Here is an 18,316-nt window from a genome sequence, read left to right on the forward strand (position 1 = left end):
TGGAGAGCACATTGGACTTTTTTGGTCCAACACCTAATTACAGTTTGCTTGTTTGCTTTAGCACATTTCTCACAAGTTCTCAGTTCTGAAGATTTCTTTTGCAAATTAGAGCATGCTTATGCATTCAGAAAAAACCCCCACTTCTGCAAAAGCTGTAGCTCACTGGAAATACTTAATTCATGTGTCAAAATGTTTTTTGTTTTTTGTATTGATCAAAGAGTAATGACTACCAGAAATAGATAAATTAATATTTAGAGAGAGAGGTTAGATATGAGTACATCAGTGGGAAAGCTCAGGATGGAGACAAAGTCAGAGAGGCAAGGCTGAGATGGTTTGGACATGTGTAGAGGAGGGACAGTGGTATGCATATGGTCCTCCGGGCAGGAGGAAAAGAGGAAGACCACAGAGGAGGTTCATTGATATTGTGAAGGAGGACATGATGGAGGTTGGTGTGACAGAGGAGGATGCTAGGGTTAGGGTGAGATGGAGACAGTCCCCTAAAAGAAGTGGCTGGTAGAAGAAGCCAAAATCTTCATTTATTTATTTATTAATATTATTATTATTATTTGAAATAAAACTTGTCAGCTGATAGAAAAAATACACGTTTTCACAAAAAGTTATATGCAACCAATATTTGTTTTTAGTCATGGTCCTGGCAGGCCAAGGCTGTTTTTCTTCTTCTCTCTTTTTCTCTCTCTCACTTCTGCCTCCCCCTTCTCAGGTGGAATTGCCCACCCTGAGGTGACTCCAGTTTGAGTGTCCACACTCTGCAAGATCATTGGCTCCTTGGTATTGCATGGTGTTAAGATTGCTGGAAAGATTTTGGTGCATTCCTCCAAACTCAGCTTACCTGCACTTTCAAGTGGGACGTTACCTGTCAAGAGAAATATGCTTACAAGTTAATTTCCTGCCCGCTTTCCACCACTCTCTTCTGTTCCCTCTCTTGATTTTTTCAGCCTACTTGTTTGGCCAGTGCAACCTGCTAAGAAGAAACACAGAAGTAAACAATTTGAAACTGTATCTGCGATCCTCACCTTAGTCAGCTCTTACATGTCCTCTTCTCTTTGAGAGAAATCCCCATTTCCCTGTAAAGAGTTCACTTCCCTGTGTACTCACCTGTTTCAAAACTCTTCAGAATTCTGTAAACTTTAAAGCTGCTGTGCTTTCTCTTGAGTCCGGTGTCACTTTGATTATGATGAAAACATTATCAAATGATAACAAAGAACAAGAAATGCTCTAGCTAATGTGCACAGATAGCAACTCTTACGGAGGTTTTCCACAGTTATCTTTGTCTCTCTGTCAGCCCTTTGAATACCTGCATGTTTATCCAAATAACAGGCAAAGTCAAACTGGTGACTGATATTACACAGCCATGTTCAGTTTCTTTCACTGTAATCTTCATGCTCATGAAATGAAGACTTAGCTCAGAAGGCGACGCGCATATTCAGAAAACTTTTATGCCACAATGGGCAATTCAGTTTGACAGTCCACCATCATAATAACCATATAAAATTTGGAATAAATAAACAAACTACACGTAGGTACAGTTTTAAAGTCTCTGGGTAGAACCTAAACATAGATTGAAGATGGAATAAGAAAAACTACTCAACATTCAGCAGCTTATTAGAAGACGATATGAAAGATTTTGAGTAGCAGTTTGTTTTTCCCACAGGTGCAGGACAGCACCAACCTGAGGGCAACAACATAACTTCTCTTAAGAGAACATGCTTTGGTTGACAAATAATGCTTTTTGTCTTCTGAACAGATGTTTCTTCCAAAGCGAGTTCACTTGCTGTTAAACTAACTCTATTTTACTCAGGGTATGCAAACACTACACCTCAACACACAGCTTTGAGATGCAAAACTTTTATTTTGGATTTTTTGGATTATTGTGGCAGTCTGTGGCTGCTCTATTAAAAACAAACGAACTCCAGTAACAGTTTGACAGCAGCCACAGTGATTTCACAGAGAGCTCTAAGCTCAAATAAAACTGACTATGATTATACAACATGTCAAAATCTGCCCACAGATGGCATCAAAGTGTTAATACACTAATTGTCCACAAAGGGGAGACAGCAGACAGGTTGCAGAATCGAGTTACTGTAAAAAATGATCAGCTTTACTCAAAATAAATAGGAATCACTTTTTCCTTAAAGTGATTCAGCTTTTACTTTAAGGTGAGGCTGTGCAGAAGTCAAGTGACGGCTGAACCTTATAATTTATACTTTGTATCAGAATTAAGATGAAATGCATGCTCAGAGGTTTGAATTTATATCTGTGAAGTGAAACAGGTCAGTCCACGAATTCTGCTGTAAATGATCAGTTTAATTCTGAAACAAATGCTTGTTCAGTAAAGTAACGGGAGGCAGAGCTACATCATTTAATGATGTTTATTTAAAAAAACAGAATTACAGAAAAAAATAAGACCTTGACAGGATAAGATGCTATTTCTTGCAGTAATCTAGGAAAATAATGCAGTCAAAATAGCATCACCAAACCAATACGAATAATTTGAAAACAAAAATTGCTGGCATCTTAAAGCCTGAGGAGAAGTTTAAAGGTCTTAAATACAACGCAAACAGAGCTCCTTACCTGAGTAAAGTTTAACGGTGTGTTTGGTCTCTTTAACAATATTGCACGAACGATAAGATAATTCACCCACTTCAGGGATTATTTTACATTTCTGATACTTGTTAAAAAAGAAGGGGGGGGGGGCATGAATTACTTTTTAAGCATCACCATCCAAGAGGTACAACTAACCATCAATCAAGGTGTGGAATAATTATCCACGCTGCTAAAGTTCTTTTCTTTAACAGCCAGCTGCTGGATCAGGGTTTGTTTTAGTCAGCCGGAACATCCTGTCTGCGTTAAGACAGGAAAAATGCTGTCGAGCTTTTTGTCAACACCTCCTAGCCTCTGAGCCATTGCTCTCATCTATTTTTCTCTTCCTGTTCTTGGTGACCTCATGTCCTCTCAGCCATTAAGCACAAAAGTCTTACCTGAAAGTCTGGGACTTCAGTTATTTTATGCTGCACTGATAAGCAGAGGCACTGGAGCTACTTTAAGGCATTGTGGAGTGTTGACAGGCTTAGTGTTGTAGATTTGCACTATTTTCTTATATGGAGATATTTATTATTGTGACCGCCACACCTTTTTCCTGTTCTGCTCTGTTTCCTTGTTTTGCTGTGTCCCTGGTATGCTGTTGGTCACGTAAGTCATTCATTTAAACAAACAAACAAACAAACAAACAAACAAACAAACAAACAAACAAACAAACAAACAAACAAACAAACAAACAAACAAACCAGTTTATACCGTGCATAGTTGAAACTAACATTTAGATCATGTATTCATAACCGGATATAAGTACTACATGAATGAGTTGACAGAGATTTTCATAGGCTGAACTGGATGCTAAGCAGTTGAGTCTCTGAACTTAGCTGCTCAGCATATCCGAGTTTTCTGAATTCTGTATTTCACACAGTAGAAGTGTGTGAAGAAAGCAGAGAGCATTAAATTCTTTTTATTTTCCTGCTCCAGGTGTAGTTTTCTTTTTAACTGAAAAATCTTTAAAAAGTTTGGTGTAAAATCCTCCCAGACCTCCGTTTACACTTGTTGTTTATGCATCAAAGTCATGGGATGGCGGTGCCCCCGGCATCATTGTCACTGGAGGTTCTGAAGTCCTGACATATAACAACAAACCTGTACAAGTTCAGTGCAACCACTAGGAAGTTCTTGATGGCAAAAAAGACAAGCATCTGGTGGAAGACTTTGAAGCAGGCCATCACAGTGAGCCTGACACACAGAAAAGGGCCGTCCTGGATAAACAGCGCCTGAATGATGTTCCATATGTCAGTGCTGTGCTTAGTCAAGAGAGACTCCTGTGCACCCTGATCAGCCTCTCTGCCAGGTGTGGAGTTCACCACTATGTCAGATAAGGAGAGAAAAAGCAACAGATTGGGAGTGAAATGAAGGTTTCATTCAGGTAGCTTGATGTAGTCTGACAGACGCCACACTTGCTATTTAGAGCAACCTTCCCTGCTATTGTTTTTCAAGAGGTAAATCTTTCTTCTCTAAAGAAATGCTGGAATAGTCACACATAAAGGATACCTATTATGCTTTTCCCTTGAACTTACATCTTCCCACCCATAAGAAAGTTAGCCAATTAGAAGAAAGCTGGATAAAGGGGAGGGAGAAACAGTTAGAACAGCTTACTTCTTTAAGTAGATCAGTAGATAAGAGGAGGGGCATCACTAAGACCTACAGTTAAAGCATCATTTTTAGCCTTTAAATGGCTAAAAACTAAAACAAAGGCTATCCATTTATTGTTTAGCTGTTTAAACCTCAAAAAAGTCTAACCTATCATAGAAGTGAAAACTCTTCACATATGCACAGGACTCCTATGTTACCCAGTTAATGTGTTTGTTGGAGTGTAATGGTTTACATAGTCACATAGAAAGCTGAGGGTTCCTGATTTGAGGACAGTAGGACACACAAATTCCCTGGGAGTTCTGTCAGGAGGGGTAGCTGGTATAAAAATCTATCAGATCAAATATGTAGAGCTAGCCAAATATTTGAATAAGTCAAGTCAAACTATAAACAGTCTTTGGTGGTTTTCCTGTGTTATAGGGGGATGGGGAAACCATGCTAGTGTAATTGGAAAGTCAAGCTTTTAAACCCTTTAATCTTTAATATATTCAGTGGTTGTTGTCTAATTTCTTTGAAGAGGGTTGATGAGGTTCACGCCTTTAATCATCAAACATTTTTCAAGAACCTTAACCTTTCAAAAATGTATTATAATGCTTGACCATATACCCTATCTTAAAGATTGTAAGATGTGTCAGAAACTCCAGAATAGCTTCTAAATTGATCTTTTTTTTCTCAGTGGCTATTTCCAAAGTCAACTCTGCATTATATGAATATGTTGCATTTGTCTATCAATTCTTTGTGTGTTTAAAAGAGATCCAGACAAAGTGAACATGGCTCTCTGTGTGCAAACACAGAGTACTAAGTGCTCTAAATGCACTGCGATGGTAAAGATGCATATAACTGCATCATTAGGGTTACTTATAAATTATGAGATGGGGTTATGGAGAATTGAGATCATTATTAGGGTTTGGCAATTTCAAGAACACAGCGGCCTAATAAGAGATTCCTCTTCTCAGGTAAAATGAGAACTTGAAGCTTTGTCAATTTATCTCTAATTATTTGCACAAATTCCCAGTTCTGACTACTTCATGTAGCAGTTTTTTTTAAGTATAGGTCTGAAGGAAGCAGCATTTCCATGTCGGTGGCAATGCCCTTTGGTTTTGATACTCGGGAAGTGATGGCACTAGGGAGAACTTATCTACATCACCGTTTACTCCCAGCAGTTGATGGGATGTTTGGCAAAATTATAAACATGTTGAATTACTAGGGAATTAGTGTCTTTATGGTGTAGGCCCTTAATAAGCACTAAAGTTACATTTTGATACACTAACACGCACTGACCTGCTAGATGAAGTGGAAATTGCAACATACTCCAGGTCCATACACCTAAGATGACATAGACCAGCATATCATTGTTATCTCTGTAAAAAACAAAACAAAAAAACACGGTGAAGAGTGAAGAAAGAGTTTCACTGCTTATTTCAGTTATTGCATTGATATATTATCAACACATGTACATGGCTCTGTGTGAAATTAAAATAAATGCACATGGAGATGGAACATGATTAGTCACCCACTTGATATCTGATAGTGTCTCACTAGTAAATTCCAGGATGTCCGCTGCAGTGCCAACAAAGATTAGAAGAAGTTGAGACAACTCATCTCTTGTGACCCCGCCTCCCAAGGGCAGGAGCCACTTCCCCACAATGAGCAGGATGAGCAGGATCTGATGGAGAGCCAGGATCCAGTCATTCGCACAAACAGCAGAGAAAAAATTGCCAATATCCTGGAAAAAGAAAAGACATTAACAGATATTTAAAGTTGGTTTAAACTCACTTGTATACCCGTAAGAATGCAGAAATGAGCCCTATTAGAACAGATGTCAACATGAACCTTTGAAGAGAGAGTTCATGACAGAGGAGGATAGAGGTGGGGTGGGAATCCTATCCTTTATGACCAAAGAAAATTGGTCAAAAGACAATTCTGATGGACTGACCGAGTTATAAGTATCGGGTTTCACCCAACACCCACTCTTACCTTGATAATAACTAGCATCAGAACTGTCTTTTCTGCAACTGTCAGTAAAAACTGACCTCGGTTCAATTAAATTGGTGTTCCTAATAAAGTGCTCAGTGACTGTAAGAGTAACTGACACAGTTGCAAACCACACTAAAACAGAATTTAATACATCACTTACCACAAGACGTGACTAAATTATCTTTTACGTGTTAATATTAGATTTGGATGACAGTGGTAGTTTAGTGTCAGGGGAACACACTACATTATACTTTGTCAACACAGCCAAACTTGGCATTCACATGATATCATTGTATGTTATCATATTTCAATGGGATTTGTTGACAGTAAGAAAAATGAAGAACATTGCCAGAATTATCCTTCAGTGATTTTATCATCCCACACAACATTGTACATTGTTTTTATAAGTGACACGCTGCAACTAACTGCAGCCATTTTTAAAAAACGTGTTTTTTCTTTCATCTCCTGGGAGAAATGGGTGTGGTGGTTGTGGTCTAGTAATTGTTTATATAGTCTGGTTTAAATCACTCCTCTTACTGTTATTGGTCACTGTAGTATTGGGGCTCATGTGTTTCCAATCAGTGTAGAAAATTTAGTCTGTTTCATTTGTAATGTTTTACAACTGCAGTTTTATTCAGTGTTCTTAATTGCTGTGGCTGTAAAAGCAATGTGACCACTGGAGATTATTCTGATAGTTATGTAGATGCAGGCTACTTTTGCAAGTTTTAAAAGTCATACAATTTAAAATAGTCTTTGCAGCTACATTGTGGCCTCACTGTTTGACAGGTGTCCTGAAATGTAGTGTTTGTATGCTAACTACGTAAAACAGAGTTATTTTTTCCACTAAGTCTTCGTTTCAGCTGTATGACGTTTACTCCATCTCACCCTGTCACACCAACCCTCTCCATGTCCTCCTTCACTACACACATGAATCTTCTCTATGATCTTCCGCTTTCCTCCTGCCTTAGCATCCTCTGCACATGAACAAACCGCCTCAGCTTCTCAACTTTGTCTTCAAACCCAACGTACCCAATGAAAATCTGCAAATATTCAACGTCCCGCCTCTCGTCTTTCTCTCCAAACCAGACATAATAGCATGTCTCACCATCATCTTGCAAACCTTGCCTTTCACTCCTGCTGCTGTTCTTCTATCACAAATCACTCTTAGACTGCCTGCACTCTCTTCTTCACCACTCTTGTGCACTGTCTGTTACTTTGGATGGGTAACCACAGGTATTTAAACTCAGGCATCCTCTCACGCTCCAAAATTGTGTTAAACAATCTGATCATTGCTGTCTCTCCTGGACATCTTCATACCCCCACAGGTAATCTCGGCCAGCAGCCCCGCTTCATCGTCTTCACAGTTCCCCTCTGCCTGTTCTCCATTTGTCCTCCCCTCATTCTCTTTTAATTAATCTGTGAGTTCCTCAAAGTACTTCTCCCATCTTCTCAACACACTCTCCTCATTACTTATTTCCATTTGTAAGAAAACCATCAACGTGAAAAGCTTTCAAAACAGTTTGACTGCACAGGAAGTTTCAATCCTCTTATTTTAATGACCTCCTGAATTAAATATTGCTTCCATTATCAAAGGTTTATTCTTACATCATCTGACGCAAAGCACACCCATTTAGAAATGACTGAAATGCTACTCTTGCTACAGTCATTTTGATAGTGATGGACCCAGCCAACTGATAGACTGAGTGTTTGGTATTGACTTATAAATGCTCTTCATATTACGGATGAACTGTGGGACTCTATCCTTGGCCAGGTTCACAATATATCAATGTGTGCTCGACATACACTTATCCAATTTAAGATAGTTCATCGGGGGCATTGGTCCAGGGGTGGACCCAGCCTGTATAAGGTGTGGGGGTGCTCCTGGTACATTGTTTCATATGTACTGGTCCTGCCCTTCTTTGTCCACCTTTTGGAAATCTGTTTTCCATACCATGTCTGAAGTCCTGCAGCATCAAATTGAACCAGAGCCACTCTGTGCTATGTTTGGTGCGGTCCAGAATCTGAATCTGTCCAACTCCAGACTCCAGACTGTTTGTTTGTTTGTTTTTTGGTTTGTTTTTTTGTTTAGTTGGGCAGCAGGCTTCCAATTATTTGTTGTTTTAAGGGTTAAGGGATTGAAACTTTTGAATATTCTGAAGCATTTTGTGTTATTGTATACATTGTATTGGAACCTTTGTCTAATAAAAAGACTTTTGAAAGAAAGACTTATAAATGCTCTTATTGCTTATACTTATTTGACTGTGACCTGTGAACAGTGAGGTTCCTGAGAGGTTGATTGTTGGATCCTTTATCCTTCAACTTATTGTTTACCTGAAGGATTTGTACTGTATGCTGGTGATATTCATCTCAAATCTCATCTATTCCTTTCTTGTTGAATTACTCAAAGTGTTCTTATAATAAAACACAATTGAAGATTGTTCTTTTTCTTTGATCACGTCTCTCAGCTATTCATAACTTCTCTAGTTATCAAATACTCTCCATCCTCAGATAAAATTAAATGCAGTGCTGCAGAAGCATAAGTAAAGCAAACTATGTGACTGAAATTCTGCTGTCAACGTGAAAACCTGAGTTCCTTTGAACCAAAATGTCATAATATCGGAAAATTTAACACTAAGAAAAAACAGTTGAAACTGTCAAAACAACAAATAAAATGATCATCACTGACTGCAAGCCTTCAGAACTTCTGTTTTTCCTATTAGTGGTTACTTTCTATATTGTTCAGTCTCTAATGCCAAAACTAGACTGCCAGTCTTCTGATGTTGAAATCTTTCTAAACATATCGGAATCAGTCTGTACGAAGCTTTCCAGTTAAGTCTCTTCAGGGATCCCGTATTACACAGTCAGATTTCAGTTCCTGATAACCACGTCTCGTATTCTTTGCCCTTGAAGAGCCTGGCAGCACTGTCCACAACTAAATTGAGAAAAGACATGGACGCTGGTATTTCAATATACAATTTAATAGAAGTTAATAGAAGTTAATAGAAAGAGAATATGCTTTACATATATATTTATATATATTTTCCTAACCCTGTGTGTGCATATAAATAATTAATAATAATTTATATGCACATACGCATATAATAATAATTATTTAAACAATAATTACTGGGGGAAAGGTTAAAGTTTATGCATTGCAGACAGTGTGTCTGATGACGAGGTTATTCTGGGATATACATTGTGAACTTAAAGTTTCAGTATTACATTAAATCCACACTTCTGTGTAAAGAGTTTCCAAGAACTATTTCATTAAATCACCCTGAATCTCGAATTTTAAAAGAGACTTGACAGATTTTTTTTATATTATATGGTTTGCTAAACATTTTTGTGTTTTTCTTTTTGGCTTTATCAAAGAGAAACAGCCAGCAGGCAGTTAGCTTATCATCAAGAAGCAAGCTCTGTATGAGGTAAAACTTCAGCCTCACGAGCAAACACCTGAAGCCCAAGCTGTGGTTTTTTATGGTGAGCATTTGACTGTTTCCTGGCTGGGAGCAGTGACTTTCTCATGAATGATTATGTGGCAGCTTTAAAGTGCTGACACGGCAGGCATACAGCTGTGAGCAGTAAAAGGGAACAATACAAAACAGATAGAACCAGTGGAAGTAAACACCAAGAGACTTGTCTAAGCAACTTTCCTGAGAATTTTGTCTGCCTTTAGTTAGTTCATTCGGAAACGCTCTGTTAGTTTCACAACACTATTCAACATGATATATTTGACTATGAGTGCCAAATGGTATAAAATCAGTTTTCTTCTTTTTTTCTTCTTCTTTCCATCACTCTTACCTTCAGGGAATCCGTGATCGTGAGGTTTCTGGAGGTCTTGTTTTGAATGAGGTTGTACAGATCCAAAGAATCAAGCTTTTGACACTGAAACAGATGAAAGAAGATTTTACAGACTTAATTTCACAGGCTACTTATTATTCTCTTGTAGGTAAGCCTGTATAAACCTAAAAGCAAATGGGATATCTGATGGAATCCGTAAATGAATGTATAATGAACGGTTATTTTACAGAGCTGGACGCCTGCAAACTTCCCACTCACCAACATCTGTTGTTAAATTACATGTTTGAGAAACAGGAGATTATTTTAAGCAAGTTATATAATTTATCTTTCTGGCATGGAGTACCTGAGGTTCGCTGTTCTTATTCTGCTGGTGATGGAGCTCCAGGAGCCACATGGAGGGAATGATACTAATGAGAAACAGAAAGATGGGTGGGGAAAACCTGCAAGATGACCAGAATCATTCAGACTTTTTATTTATTTATTTATAATTAGTAAAAAAGAAAAAAAAACCATATACAGAACTGATACCCCTTAAAGATAAATAAGATTACAACAGATGCTTTTCATTGTGTTCTTTTGGAGATTTGGCAGTTTGAAATAATTATTAGTTACTGCCACAATATTAAGTATTTTATTATCACTTTGCTTCTAGTTTACTTCCTCAAAATACTACCACGCAACATGATTTTTAAAACAACAGATATTCTGAGGCATCCATTAACCTCCTCAGTGATTGGTGGATGCTTCATTAAATGCACAGTCTTACACAATATAGCACTTCAATAAGTTGTTGAATGAAATGCAATATCACGTCAGAAAAATAGAACAACACAATGTATTTCAAGCATGCAGGAAGACAGGGGAGACTGCGATCTGCGATATGAGTTAAGGGGTACCACCCCAACTTAATGTCTTAGGACAGCTTAACAATAGCAGCAGAGGGACAGGCAGGATATAGGATGCTCGGGGGAGATGGGGGAAGGGATAAAGTTTTTGGGGGAAATGGTAAGCGCTTAGTTTTAGTCATATACTGTACATCTATGCCAAGTAGCTGTGCAAACTCCAGTCGTTAAGTAACATAATGCATACTGAAGGATAATATAATTACAGCCTTACAGCACATTTCCACACTCTTACATTCATGCTTCACATCTCACCATTTGTAATCCTTTCCTTTCCTCCTCCTCAGGGTTATTATCATTTCCAGAACAAGCGGCAAAAAGAGGAAAGTTAGCAACCAGTAAAAGTCATGTTCCTTCACCCGAGTCACTCTCCACACACCGATGAGAGCAATCAGGATAAAAAGCGCTCTAGTAATGATCGCACTTATAAATTTAATCAGACCCATGTCGCCGGTTGCCTGCAATTTGGCACTGGACGCCGCAGCGGTCCCGTTATTCCTAACTGCACGGATACAAACGAAACTGTGACTCCAGGAGTGAAGTGGGGGGAAAATCGTTTTTCGCCAAAGTCACAAAAGTTTAAGCTCCGCCTTATAGAGTCAAGGTCCATTTCCCCCCCCCCCCCCCCCCCGACCCTTAGACGGGATCAGATACACCAATAGAAGGGAAAGTCGGAATAAATGTAGCTCCAGTTAAATACAATGCAAGCTGACGCAAGAAGGTCTTTCTGTTTTTTCGTGATTAATTCATGACATCTTGGACTGATTAGAAATTCTTTAAGGGTATGGGGGAGGCAGCATCACAGCATGCCTTTCTTTAACAGGAATACCACGACAAGGACATCCTGAGCTGTTTTAATTCCTGGAAACTATAAATTAAGTCCCAAAGCTGAAGCAGAACAACAAACAGGCAAATATGACCTTTACTGGTTGAAAACTATTTTAATAATAATAATGGATTGCATTTATATAGCGCTTTTCGAGACCCTCAAAGCACTTTACAATTCCACTATTTATTCACTCTCACATTCACACACTGGTGAAGGCAAGCTACAGTTGTAGCCACAGCTGCCCTTGGGCAGACTGACAGAAGCGAGGCTGCCATATCGCGCCATCGGCCCCTATGGCCAACACCAGTAGGTGAAGTGTCTTCCCCAAGGACACAACGACCGAGACTGTCCGAGCTGGGGCTCGAACCGGCAACCTTCCGATTACAAGACGAACTGCCAACTCTTGAGCCACGATCGAGAGTTTTAGCAACTATTTTATATTTATTAACTGTTTTATACCCTTCAGTTAATGTATGAAAGGTCCACTGTATATATATACAGGAAAAAATTACCCATGTCCAAATGCAGATACAGTTTATTTACAGAATTGTGCAAGTTTGTTCTACACACAGTAATAGTATCTTTACAATTACACAACTTCTGCATTGCATAAACATTTGCTCTCAATCTTAAATATACAGGAAGATATTTTTGTCTTCATTCATTCATCTCCAAGTTGTCCCGAGCTACAGAGTGCACATACTGCAATATTCAGCACCATGAAATCTGCCTGTAATTACTGGGATACCATCTTTTTTTTATAAAGAGGTGATTGTTAAGTGGCAAATACCCTATGCTTGTATTTAGGTTGAGCACTTGAGTAAATGTAGATTAGATTAGATTAGATAGAACTTTATTAATCCCTCGGGTGGGTTCCTCTGGGAAATTCGATTTCCAAAAAAGCACAGCACCGACAGAAGTTACAGAGTTAACTTCAGTAACTGCATTTTAATAGGATTATATTTGGATGAATCTTAGTTTGTAATTTTATAAAACTTGCATTTCTAGTAGTACTCAACTTGGGGTGTAAAATGCAGGTAAAGGTGGACTGAAGTATTTCCATGTTCACATACAGTTATGTAAAAAAGATCACAGGAGTCCCATGAGAAGCAAAGTACACCCTCTGATTTGGTAGCTTGTAGAACCATGTTATTGTAGCAATAACTGGAAACAATCTTCTTTACAACTTTATCAGTCTCTCACATCATTGTGGAGGAGTTTTGACTCACTCTTTTTTACAAGTCTGTGGTTATTCATTTATGCATAGCTCTCTTAAGGTCCTTCCACAGCATTTCAGTTAAGCTGAGGTCTGGCCTGGGTCATCAGAACACCTTAATTCTTTTCTTTTTGAGCCATTCTGCTGTAGATTTCCTGTTGTGTGTGGGACGTCCAAGCTTAAGCTGTCGAACAGATGGTCTCACATTTGACTCAATAATAGTTTGAAATACAGAGAAGTTCATTGTCGACTGCCCGGATACTGCAGCTGCAAAAGCAAGCCTGCAAGCTTGGATCATCACCCCTTCATCACCATGGTTTGCATTTTCCATGAAGTATTGGATATTCTGTGTTTGGGTGTTTGCATTAAGGCAGATTTCTTGACTTTGTCCTTTGTATCCAAAGTACATTGTTCAGATGCAATTGTGCAGACTTAAGCTGTGCTGCCTTTATAGAGAGAAGAGGTTTTCTCCTGGCTATCCTTCCAACAAGCCATACACATTTGCTCTTTTTCTAATTGTCCTGTCCTGATCTTTAGCATTCAATATGCTCACTGAGGCCTGTAGAGTCTAAGATGTAACTCTTGGGTTTTAATTCCTGTGGAAGCCGACAGGTGTTTGCAGTGTTGCAAAAGACTGCATAGAGTCCTTTGCAAACTTTCTTTTTCACATGACTGTCAATATAAATTTTCAGAGCTACAAATATAATTAGACTCTTAATTTGTGGAAAGTTTTGAGGCAATAATTCAAATTCAAATTCAAATTTTATTTGTCACGTACACAGTCATACACAGTACGATATGTAGTGAAATGCTTGGACAACTGCTCGTGACCTAAAGAAAACAAAAAAGGAAAAGGCTATGAATAAGAAAGGAAATAAATATGAAAAATTAAAAAGGGTAAATTTAACTAGGAAGGAATAAAATATAAATGAAGGTTAAAAATGAAATAACTGTACAACACAAATTAGAATGAAGGGTAAATTTAACTGGGAAGAATAAGATAAAGATAAATATATAAATTAAAGTTGAAAATAAAATAACTGTACAACAAAATACACAATACACAATATAGAACTATATAAGAATGTATGAAGAAATCTAAATATAAATAAATATATACACAATAACAGCAGCTGTACAAGTATTAACCGGAAATGAAGAATATAGTGACCAGTGTTGTGCAAAACCAAAGTCCAGAAAGTCCAGTGTGTGTGTAAGAACCATATGTGTGGGTCAGTACTGTGTGGTGGTGTGATTGAGAGACCGTATCGCCTGCGGGAAGAAGCAAAAAAGTAAAGTGGGAGATCCTTGCAATAATAATGTTAAGAATGTATTTTTAATACATTAAAAAAAATACATTAAGGAGAAAAAAATTGATCAAAACAGCAATGTTTTTTTGTTTTGTTTTTTTATCTTGGAGAACTTGCCACAATTTTTCAGTGGACGTATCAGGTGATCATAATTTGACTTCTCAGAGTTTGTGGGTCCATGATACAAGTTTCAGGACTTTCCATTCTTCTTGTGTCTAAGCACTGTTCTTTATGCATCTGTCTGTTTCAGGCATAAATTTGATTCCTCTTGATATTGTTGCTAGAATGCTAAGTTTTAAAACCTACTAAGGAAAATTCTAAAACTTCTGTACAGTTTAACACACACACACACACACACACACACACACACACAGAGACACACACACTTATCTAACAGAAGTCAGTGATTATGTCATCTAACACACACACGCACACACACACACACACACACACACACACACACACACACACACACACACACAGAGACACACACACTTATCTAACAGAAGTCAGTGATTATGTCATCTAACACACACACGCACACACACACACACACACGCACAGAGACACAGAGACACACACACTTATCTAACAGAAGTCAGTGATTATGTCATCTAACACACACACACACACACACACACACGCACAGAGACACAGAGACACACACACTTATCTAACAGAAGTCAGTGATTATGTCATCTAACACACACACACACACACACACACACACACACACACACACACACACACACACTCACTTGTTTTTATATCTTAGTGAGGACATCAAATTGACATAATGCTTTCCCTACCCACTTACCCTAACCATCAAAAATGATGGACATTTAGTCCCCACGAGGAAATGTTGGCCCCCACAAGCATAGCAACATTCCAATTTTTGGTCCTCACAAAGATATCTAAACATGGTACGCACACACACGTCACTTTGCCCTGTTTGGCTGTGTGCTAGGTTGATTTCTATTCATATTTATCTGGCCTATCAGCTTTGCACAGAGGAAACGGTAAAAAGGTCTGTGACCCTGGAGAACAGCCAGACTTTTCCTGTCTTTGTTCCAAATTGTCTGTCATCATACTTCAGTCATCATCACGTGAAATCACAGTGAGAATTTTACAGAAGACGAAAGAGGAAGGAAAAAAATTAACTTAGTTCTATTTCTTCAAAACCCATTAGTCTCTGTTAATCACGAGGCAGCTTCCTTTTTTCCACGCATCTTAAGTCTTAAGTCAACTCTGAGCAATTACAAATCACTGAAACTAAATTAAATGAATTTGTATCAGCAGGCTTTCCTCTTCACAACAGCAGGTTTTTTTTTTTCTGTGAGCGAGTAAATGGAAACAAACTGTCTTCTGTGGACTGAGACAGAAAGGCCATCCAACATCGCACCCTAGGCCTGGTGTGACCCTGCATTTTTATGTGAGCATAGTATTCAAAATTCAGCTGTTTTCAGCTTTGTTGAAATGATAATGACAGAAATGGGGCGATCGTGCCTCAAAGAGTTGTCAGTTTGTCTTGTAACCGGAAGGTTGCCGGTTCGAGCCCCTGCTCAGACAGTCTGGGTTGTTGTGTCCTTGGGCAAGACACTTCACCTGCCGCCTACTGGTGTTGGCCAGAGGGGCCGATAGCGCGATATGGCAGACTCGCTTCTGTCAGTCTGCCCAGGGCAGCTGTGGCTACAACTGTGGCTTGCCTCCACCAGTATGTTCTTTGAGGGCCCCAAAAAGCGCTATATAAATGCAATCCATTATTTTTATTAAATGGCCGAGGGGCTCTGGTCACTGATCACAGAACAGTGATTCCCTCTATGCAAGTTGCTTCAATCAGTACAAGGCTCATGCAGACTAACATTGTTTGCTATCTTGGCACAAAGAACAATCTTGTCTGTCATGTAGAATAAAATGATCAGTGTTTGACATATTACTGGTCATGACATCCTACAATCTAGAAAGAATGATGACTATTAGAGAATTACAAGCCAGGGAACAGCGCTGTTAGTGGGTGAGCAGACAGATGAGGAAATAAAATGATTCCAAATCTAAACCGAAGTTTGAGTTTCAAAATCACAAAGGAGAATTTCAACAAAGCCACGAGGAAGATGACACACCAGGGGGTTACTGGAAGCAGTGGCAAGAGCAAGAGTAAGCACTTAGAAGCCAAGCAAAACATGGAGGTAAGAGAACTGAGGACTGAGACAGGATTCAGCTGGGAGACATGACATGCTGAATGAATTATCATAGATTTAGGTAGTTTTAGACAGACAGCGGATGGAGTTATGATTTCTTCAATTACATAGGGGCTGTAAAGAGATGTCATTGATGACAACCAAACATGTTGATCTAAATGAAAACAGGTGTCCCCCATCAATCTGCCAGTTTCGTATGTCGTTCAGCTGTCTCAAGAAACACACCCTTGGCCTCGTCCCATGCTTTCCTGAGCTGTTAACAGAGGGGGATAGGTGAGGTGGGAACAACCCAATGCACCACAGCTTTTATTTGTTTCGAGCTCTGTCTTCATCTGCCCACTCGCAAGGAGGTAGCCCAGAAAAGAACCTGATATTTCTTTGCATTAACTTCCTCACATTTTTCTGGTGATCAACTGGGTCTTTAGTAACTTTAAGTTATACATATCAGCTTCCACCTATCTTTACACCAGCTTTCTTCTCATTGGTTACCCCTGACAAACAAACATTTGATCGTCAGGTGGGTGGGGCTACTGTGTTCACAGGCAGAGCTGTGTTTTTAAATTTTTTAAAACCTCAAATAGAAGAAATTTAGAAACCCAGAAGATGTGTGAGGTCACGCTTATATATTTTATATATTTATTTACTTATTTTTAGGTTGTGACTTCTAGGACTCTGTGATAATGTGATTCTCTGCAGGTGTGCTCATGTGCTAGACAGTAAAGTCTAAAAAAGTAAAGTAAACCTTGGAGACAGGCTGCTAGGGATTATTATACTCTACCTACATTAAACCACCTTTCTTTGAACAATGTTTCCTTAGGCTAAAGATAATAAAAGAAGAGTTAATCCTTGTGAACACTAAAGCTCATTCCACCAGAGTATTGTCGTCCACTCCAGTGTTGCTATCTTTGAACAGCCTGTTATGTGTTCTGTGAGGTGTCAACTGATAGCTCTATAAGCGCTGTTGCACTACCAGTTGTCATTCCTCCTAAGCGAGTGCTTTTTCATATTTCAGTGGTGTAAAATTAGTCTAGAAATGTTTACAAAAGCATATGGTATGATCCATGAACATAAACTAAGATTTACAAATCTGCACAATGATTTGCATGTTTTGACTTCTCACAAATGCATTTGCCAACCCACACACAAATACACAGCAACCTGAACACAGGTAAAATTATTTTGCAAATGCATAAATAGAAATTGTTACGGATTCAAATATTGGGGATGGATACAAGAGGAAAAACCACAATAACAACACTGGTCCGGCCGGGTTGAGTCAAACGATGATTTTAATAGTCACACGCGTGGGAGATGGACACTGTATGCAGACAGCCTCAGATCTCAAAATGGTGGAGCATTGATAAAACTCTTATAGCCTCTGGTGCCCCCACCTTATCATAAAAGCCTAAACATTCACATGCTTTCTCTCACACAGTGCCTAAGCTACGACCTTGGCTCCCCGTTTATCTGCTCCTGCTGAGATGGGGCAGAAAACTCCAGTATGTTCCGTTCTCTTCTAATCAGACAAATAAGGCGATGATTTTCTGCAAACAGTATTTCTTATAACATCATAAAACAATATCATTCATCCACAATAAATCATCAGTCTAATGTAATGCAAATCAGTTTAACAAATGCAATAGTTATCAGCTTCTTCTACTTCAGGAGAATACTGCAAACTAAAACTACATAATAATTCACAACCTTTAATTAGGGGTATAACATGGCATAAAATAATATTATAATCTAACAAAATCTATGAATGCATTAAGTTTAACTTCACAAGTCACATAATTTAAAAATTCAGTTATTTCAAGCAGCTTCCCGTGAATTTCAAATGTATATATATATATATATATATATATATATATATA

At 38.6% G+C, this 18,316-nt stretch overlaps 1 protein-coding gene across 1 annotated transcript; it reads right to left on the reverse strand.

Annotated features, from left to right (window-relative positions):
* Positions 1 to 1,868: 1,868 nt before the first annotated feature.
* On the reverse strand, positions 1,869 to 11,487 carry LOC309720103 (transmembrane protein 26-like). The gene is made up of 6 exons (XM_082556688.1): positions 11,145 to 11,487; positions 10,331 to 10,427; positions 9,988 to 10,071; positions 5,727 to 5,935; positions 5,491 to 5,570; positions 1,869 to 3,925 (listed from the first exon to the last, which is right to left on the reverse strand). The coding sequence occupies exons 1-6, from the start codon at positions 11,333 to 11,335 to the stop codon at positions 3,633 to 3,635; spliced, it is 954 nt and encodes a 317-aa protein (XP_082412814.1). The 5' UTR covers positions 11,336 to 11,487; the 3' UTR covers positions 1,869 to 3,632.
* Positions 11,488 to 18,316: the final 6,829 nt, after the last annotated feature.

Source organism: Aulonocara stuartgranti, assembly GCF_965226115.1.
Source record: "Aulonocara stuartgranti genome assembly, chromosome: 13".
Classification (NCBI taxonomy): domain Eukaryota; kingdom Metazoa; phylum Chordata; class Actinopteri; order Cichliformes; family Cichlidae; genus Aulonocara; species Aulonocara stuartgranti.

Coding starts and splice junctions, on each gene's coding strand:
- LOC309720103 (XM_082556688.1), bottom strand. CDS start 11,335: ATGGGTCTGATTAAATTTATAAGTGCGATCATTACTAGAGCGCTTTTT. Junction 10,428..11,144: donor AAAGGAAAGGATTACAAATG/GTGAGATGTGAA, acceptor GTCATCTTGCAG/GTTTTCCCCACCCATCTTTC. Junction 10,072..10,330: donor ATAAGAACAGCGAACCTCAG/GTACTCCATGCC, acceptor CATCTGTTTCAG/TGTCAAAAGCTTGATTCTTT.